This window comes from Sphaeramia orbicularis, chromosome 19 (assembly GCF_902148855.1).
Source record: "Sphaeramia orbicularis chromosome 19, fSphaOr1.1, whole genome shotgun sequence".
Lineage (NCBI taxonomy): Eukaryota > Metazoa > Chordata > Actinopteri > Kurtiformes > Apogonidae > Sphaeramia > Sphaeramia orbicularis.
The window spans coordinates 52,705,951-52,714,293 of record NC_043975.1 but is presented as its reverse complement, the minus strand read 5'-3'; the positions used below and the strand labels follow the sequence as shown (position 1 = coordinate 52,714,293).

Genomic DNA, 8,343 nt, shown 5'->3' with positions numbered 1-8,343 from the left:
CATATACTGATGTCATAATCATACCTAACACTATTATCCATACCTTTTCACAAACTTTTGCCCATATGAGTAATCAGGAAAGCAAACGTCAAAGAGTGTGTGATTTGCTGAATGCACTCGTCACACCAAGGGAGATTTCAAAAATAGTTGGAGTGTCCATAAAGACTGTTTATAATGGAAAGAAGAGAATGACTATGAGCAAAACTATTACCAGAAAGTCTGGAAGATACTATTAAAGAAGAATGGGAGAAGTTGTCACCCCAATATTTGAGGAACACTTGGACAAGTTTCAGGAAGCGTGTGAAGGCAGTTATTGAGAAAGAAGGAGGACACATAGAATAAAAACATTTCTATTATGGACCATTTTCTTGTGGCAAATAATTCTCATGACTTTCAATAAACTAATTGGTCATACACTGTCTTTCAATCCCTGCCTCAAACTATTGTACATTTGCTTCCCCAGCCTGTATATGATTATAGATGATTATAGACTAATGGTATAGAATAATGGTACAGAACAGACATTCCTCCAGTAAATCCACTACTTCAGCCACCATCCATCACGCTCACTGGCTCTAATTAATTTAGTAATTAATGTTTGGGACCGGACCCAAAAGAATGACCAAAGACACGGGGGGGTCAAGTCCCCCCCCCCCCCCCCCCCCCACACACACACCACACACACACAGAAGTGACCTCGAAGCATCTGTGCATCGAACAAAATGCTGAGCCCCACAAAACTGGACTGACACTCATGTCTTAGATATATAATACACCCTCTATATACTCTATATGTAAAATAGTCTGTATATGTCATTGTATGTCATTGTATGTTATCATTTCACCACATATACACCAGGCTTTAGTTACTGCATTAATTCCAGGATTTTTAAACTTCTGCCTCCAGTTCATGTCTTCACAGACTGTCACACCCATAATACTGGTATATTATAATAGTCTATAATCTGTTAATAATTCTGTTATAATAGTCAATACTCTGTTAATATACTATTATATTATAATAGTCTATAATCTGTTAATAATTCTGTTTATATTATATAGTCAATAATCTGTTAATAATACTGTTATATTATAATAGTCAATAATCTGTTAATAATTCTGTTATATTATAATAGTCAACTACTCTGTTAATAATACTGTTTTATTATAATAGTCAATAATCTGTTAATAATACTAGTTATATTAAATAGTCAATAAATCTGTTAATAATACTGTTATATTATAATAGTCAATAATCTGTTAATAATACTGTATATTATAATAGTCAATAATCTGTTAGTAATCACTGTTATATTATGATAGTCAATAATCTGTTAGTAATACTTATATTATGATAGTCTATAATCTGTTAATAATACTGTTATATTATAATAGTCAATAATCTGTTAATAATACTGTTATATTATAATAGTCAATAATCTGTTAGTAATACTATTATATTAGATAGTCTATAATCTGTTAATAATACTATATTATAATAGTCAATCTGTTAATTCTGTTATATTATAATAGTCAATCTCTGTTAATAATTCTGTTATATTATAATAGTCAATACTCTGTTAATAACTATTATTATAATAGTCTATAATCTGTTAATAATACTACTATATTATAATAGTCAATAATCTGTTAATAATTCTGTTATATTATAATAGTCAATAATCTGTTAGTAATACTATTATATTATAATAGTCTATAATCTGTTAATAATACTACTATATTATAATAGTCAATAATCCAATAATACTGTTATATAACAGACAATAATGTCAATAATACTGTTTTTATATAATAGTAGATAATACTGTTTTATTATAATAGTCGATAATGTGTCAATAATACTGTTTTATTATAATAGTCGATAATGTGTCAATAATACTGTTTTATTATAATAGTCGATAATGTGTCAATAATACTGTTTTATTATAATAGCCGATAATACTGTTTTATTATAATAGACGATAATGTGTCAATAATACTGTTTTATTATAATAGTCGATAATGTGTCAATAATACTGTTTTATTATAATAGTCAATAATGTGTCAATAATACTGTTTTATTATAATAGTCGATAATACTGTTTTATTATAATAGTCGATAATGTGTCAATAATACTGTTTAAGTATAATAGTCGATAATACTGTTTTATTATAATAGTCGATAATACTGTTTTATTATAATAGTCAATAAGGTGTCAATAATACTGTTTTATTAATTAGTTTGATAATACTGTTTTTATTATAATAGTCGATAATGTGTCAACAATACTGTTTTATTATAATAGTCGACAATGTGTCAATAATACTGTTTTATCTATAAAGTCGATAATACTGTTTTATTATAATAGTCGATTAATGTGTCAATAATACTGTTTTATTATATAGTCGATAATACTGTTTTATTATAATAGTCGATAATAAGTCAACTAATACTGTTTTTATTATATTAGTTGATAATACTGTTTATTATAATAGTCGATAATGTGTCAACAATACTGTTTTATTATAATAGTCGACAATGTGTCAATAATACTGTTTTATTATAATAGTCGATAATACTGTTTTATTATAATAGTCGATAATGTGTCAACAATACTGTTTATTATAATAGTCGATAATGTGTCAATATACTGTTTTAATTATAATAGTCAATAATACTGTTTTATTATAATAGTCGATAATACTGTTTTATTATAATAGTCGATAATGTGTCAATAATACTGTTTTATTATAATAGTCGATAATACTGTTTTATTATAATAGTCAATATACTGTTTTATTATAATAGTTGATAATGGTGTCAATAATACTGTTTTATTATATTAGTTGATAATACTGTTTTATTATAATAGTCGATAATGTGTCAACAATACTGTTTAATTATAATAGTCGATAATGTGTCAATAATACTGTTTTATTATAATAGTCGATAATGTGTCAATAATACTGTGTTATTATAATAGTCGATAATACTGTTATAATACTGTTTTATTATAATAGTTGATAATGTGTCAATAATACTGTTATATTATAATAGTCGATAATACTGTTTTATTATAATAGTTGATAATGTGTCAATAATACTGTTATATCTATAATAGTCGATAATACTGTTTTATTATAATAGTCGATAAACTGTTATATTATTATAGTCGATAATACTGTTTTATTATAATAGTCGATAATACTGTTACATTATAATAGTCGATAATACTGTTTTATTATAATAGTTGATAATACTGTTTTATTATAATAGTCAATAATACTGTTTTATTATAATAGTTGATAATGTGTCAATAATACTGTTTTTATTATAGTCGATAATACTGTTTTATTATAATAGTCATATACTGTTTTATTATAATAGTTGATAATGTGTCAATAATGCTGTTTTATTATAATAGTTGATAATACTGTTTTATTATAATAGTCGATAAAGTGTCAATACTGTTTTATTTAATAGTCGATAATACTGTTTTATTATAATAGTTGATAATGTGTCAATAATACTGTTATATTATAATAGTCGATAATACTGTTTTATTATAATAGTTGATAATGTGTCATAATACTGTTATATTATAATAGTCGATAATACTGTTTTATTATAATAGTCGATAATACTGATATTATTATAGTCGATAATACTGTTTTATTATAATAGTCGATAATACTGTTACATTAAATAGTCGATAATACTGTTTTATTATAGTTGATATACTGTTTTATTATAATAGTTGATAATGTGTCAATAATACTGTTTTATTATAATAGTCGATAATACTGTTTTATTATAATAGTCAATAATACTGTTTTATTATAATAGTTGATAATGTGTCAATATACTGTTTATTATAATAGTTGATAATGTGTCAATAATACTGTTTTATTATAATAGTCGATAATGTGTCAATAATACTGTTATATTATAATAGTCGATAATACTGTTTATTATAATAGTCGATAATGTGTCAATAATACTGTTTTATTATAATAGTCGATAATACTGTTTTATTATAATAGTCGATATACTGTTTTATTATAATAGTCGATAATGTGTCAATAATACTGTTTAAGTATAAGTTGATAATACTGTTTATTATAATAGTTGATAATACTGTTTTATTATAATAGTCGATAATGTGTCAATAATACTGTTTTATTATATGTCGATAATACTGTTTTATTATATAGTTGATAATGTGTCAATAATACTGTTTTATTCTAATAGTCGATAATGTGTCAATAATACTGTTATATATAATGTCGATAATACTGTTTTATTATAATAGTCGATAATACTGTTATATTATATCGATAATACTGTTTTATTATAATAGTCGATAATACTGTTACAGTATAATAGTCGATAATACTGTTTTATTATAATAGTCGATAATACTGTTTTATTATAATAGTTGATAATGTGTCAATAATACTGTTTTATTATAATAGTCGATAATGTGTCAATAATACTGTTTTATTATAATAGTCGATAATACTGTTTCATTATAATAGTCGATAAAGTGTCATAATACTGTTTTATTATAATAGTCGATAATACTTTTTATTATAATATCGATAATACTGTTTCATTATAATAGTCGATAAAGTGTCAATAATACTGTTTTATTTAATAGTCGATAATGTGTCTGATACTGTTTTATTATAATAGTCAATAATACAGTTTTATTATAATAGTCGATTAAGTGTCAATAATACTGTTTTATTATAATAGTCGATAATACTGTTTCATTATAATAGTCGATAAAGTGTCAATATACTGTTTTATTATAATAGTCAATAATACGTTTTTTATAATAGTCGATAATGTGTCAATAATACTGTTTTTATTATAATAGTCAATAATACTGTTTTATTATAATAGTCGATAATGTGTCAATAATACTGTTTTATTATAATAGTCGATTAAGTGTCAATAATACTGTTTTATTAATAGTCGTAATACTGTTTTATTTAATAGTCGATAAAGTGTCAATAATACTGTTTTATTATAATAGTCATAAATACTGTTTTATATAATAGTTGATAATGTGTCAATAATACTGTTTTATTATAATAGTCAATAATACTGTTTTATTATAATAGTTGATATGTGTCCAATAATACTGTTTATTATAATAGTCAATACTACTGTTTTATTATAATAGTTGATATGTGTCAATAATACTGGTTATTATAATAGTCAATACTGTTTTATTATAATAGTCGATAATACTGTTTTATTATAATAGTTGATAATGTGTCAATAATACGTTTATTATAATAGTCAATAATACTGTTTTTATTATAATAGTTGATAATGTGTCAATAATACTGTTTTATTATAATAGTCGATAATACTGTTTTATTATAATAGTCGATAATACTGGTTTTATATAATAGTTGATAATGGTCAATAATACTGTTTAATTATAATAGTCAATAATACTGTTTTATTATAATAGTCGATAATGTGTCTAAAGTTTCAGAGAACGTGCAGAACCAGTTCATTAACGGTTTCTTCTATCGAATGCATGGTTAGGTTTAAGACACGTCATTATTTCACAGAGTAACAGACATGTTTTGACATCAGTGCATTGCATTTTCAGTGCAAATCTATGTAGAGATTTAAAAGCTTGTCGGACGTAGTGACAGTAACTAAGGGGGCAGGGGCTCTACCATTGGTCAGTTCAACGCATCATCCACAGCTGTACGGTCAACAGCAAAGCGAACAGAAGCTGGGGTCTACTGTCAGCCTTCTGTTAGCCCTCACATGTGATTAGTGGAGTAAAAATGTAGAGATAACGGCAGAAACAGATTATTGGGTTTTAGTGTTTTAGTCTGAAGGAGCCAGCGTTAGGGGCTGTTCCTGTTTTACACCTGAACATGTTTTCACACTGGCTTCAGTTTCAAACCACAGTCCTTCAAACATCTAAGATATGTTAACATTTCACACACATTTGTTTTAGATTATACTAAAGTCACTACAACATGCATTTTTATACCCTCACCTAATTTTTGCCTTGAAGTACAAACATCTGTCGGACTAGTGCATTTTAAATGTGCTTATTTTTGGTACAAACCATCACATTTGATCTTAAAATGTCCGGATCAGGGTGGTTTTTAAAACTAGAAAAGTCCAGTTTGACGTGGACACTGTGTAAGGGTTCAGATGTTTTTAGACCATTATGAATAGAATTTACCCCTAGTAAGTGAAAGTAACATTAGCAGAAACCATTTTAAAGTCACTACTGCTCCCACAGATGCTTACAGGTGGGACTGGGTTTTCTACAAATAGTCTGCAGACGTTTTAGACTGGAGTTGAGACTTTGTGAGTCCACTCCAGGACTCCCCAAACCCCTTCGTACTGACCTAATCATACAAACCAAGTGACAGGGAGAACACCCCCATCAAACCTCCAACAGCACAGAGTGTGTCTCACCTCCAGGGGGGCTCCAGGGGCGGGGGTGGATCTGCTCTGATATTCACCGAGTCTCGGCTCATGTGTGCGGGGGGCGAGTCATTAGACCTTCCCTGTCCTGCTCTTTGTCGCCCCCTCTGGTGGACCTCCAGGGGGACCCTCCAGAACTGGATCTGTCTATGCACAGTGCCAGGGGGTTGAGTTGGGGGGACCTGGGTGCCATGTCCCCCCCCCCTCCATCTGGAGCTCCATCTCCAACTCCGCCTCCAGCTCCGCCTCCTCCTTGGCCTCCTTGTTACTTTCCTCCAAGTGTTTCATGAGAACAGCGATGACCACGTTGACCAGGACGAACTGAGCCGTCAGGACAAATGACACGAAGTAGATCGGAGACACCACGGTGTTGTAGCAGGTGCTGGTGTCGTGAGCGCAGTCTCTGAGCGTGTCCTGGAAGGAACAGGAAACCAAGACGGAGGTCAAACTACAAGTAAAAGATCAGCCTTTAAACCTAACCTCAGGAAAAGCATGTAGGCACTGAAAACATCATGTTCACATGGAGGAAAAACAGCCTTTTCTCATTAACATGTGGTGTTCAGATGAACTAACTACTTCATCTGTGCTTCCTGTTCTGTCAGATGATCATGTTGTTGTCCTGTGAGGAGAACAGACCTTTGACAAGACAAATGTCCTTGAGGTCAAAGTGTCCCTCGAACTGAAACCCTTCTGAGCGGTCCTTCATAATCACCTTCATGATGCCGTTCCAGTTGTCTCCCAGTAGAAACACGGAACAGCAGCAGGAACGCCATCCCAAAGTTTTTAAGGTAGCGTAGCGTCCAAGGCCCTCACATGGGTGGAGCTCATCACAAACTGTGGAGACACAGGAGATGAATGGAGAGAGAGAGAGAGAGGACAGAAAGAGAGAGAGAGACAGAGAGAGAGGATATATATATAGAGAGAGAAAGAGAGAGAGAGAGGACAGAAAGAGAGAGAGAGACAGAGAGAGAGAGAGGACAGAGAGAGGACAGAGAGAGAGAGAGAGAGGACAGAAAAAGAGAGAGAGAGAGGGACAGAGAGAGAGAGAGGACAGAGACAGGAGAGAGAGAGAGAGAGAGAGAGAGAGAGGACAGAAAGAGAGAGAGGAGAGAGAGAGGGACGAACAGAGAGGACAGAGAGAGAGAGAGAGGGGACAGAAAGAGAGAGAGACAGAGAGAGAGGATAGAGAGAGAGAGAGAGAAAGAGAGAGAGAGAGGACAGAGAGAGGACAGAGAGAGAGAGAGAGAGAGAGGACAGAAAGAGAGAGAGAGAGAGGGACAGAGACAGAGAGAGGACAGAGAGAGAGAGAGAGGGGACAGAAAGAGAGAGAGACAGAGAGAGAGATAGAGAGAGAGAGAGAGAGAGAGAGGACAGAAAAAGAGAGAGAGAGAGAGGGACAGAGACAGAGAGAGGACAGAGAGAGAGAGAGAGAGAGAGGACAGAAAGAGGACAGAGAGAGGACAGAGAGAGGACAGAGAGAGGAGAGGACAGAACAAGAGGGAGAGAGAGAGGGACAGAGACAGAGAGAGGACCAGAGAGAGTAGAGAGAGAGAGGACAGAAAGAGAGAGGAGAGACAGAGAGATATTGAAGACATGAGACAGACAGACACAGACAGACAAACAGACAGACGGAGGTGTTCCAGTGTTTTTCAGTTGTCAGTGTTTGTCAGTGAAATGTGTTTGTTTCATTGGTTAGTGAACTGTGAACTATGAGCTCATGTTTTATTTCTACCACAGATTCCAGAGGAAAATAGATGGGCCGGTGCAGACGGTCCGTGCAGATGGGCCGGTGCAGACGGGCCGGTGCAGACGGGCCGGTGCAGATGGGCTCCAGACGGGCCGGTGCAGACGGCCTGGTGCAGATGGGC

General features: G+C 31.7%; 1 protein-coding gene across 1 annotated transcript in view; it reads right to left on the bottom strand.

Annotated features, from left to right (window-relative positions):
* The window catches only part of LOC115439495 (voltage-dependent T-type calcium channel subunit alpha-1G-like), a 127,251-nt gene that overhangs the window by 5,975 nt on the left and 112,933 nt on the right, over positions 1-8,343 (bottom strand). Inside the window, 4 exon segments of the mRNA XM_030163309.1 lie at positions 6,467-6,889; positions 7,188-7,214; positions 7,216-7,262; positions 7,265-7,309. Coding sequence (XP_030019169.1) covers positions 6,623-6,889; positions 7,188-7,214; positions 7,216-7,262; positions 7,265-7,309 — 386 coding nt within the window. The 3' untranslated portion in view covers positions 6,467-6,622.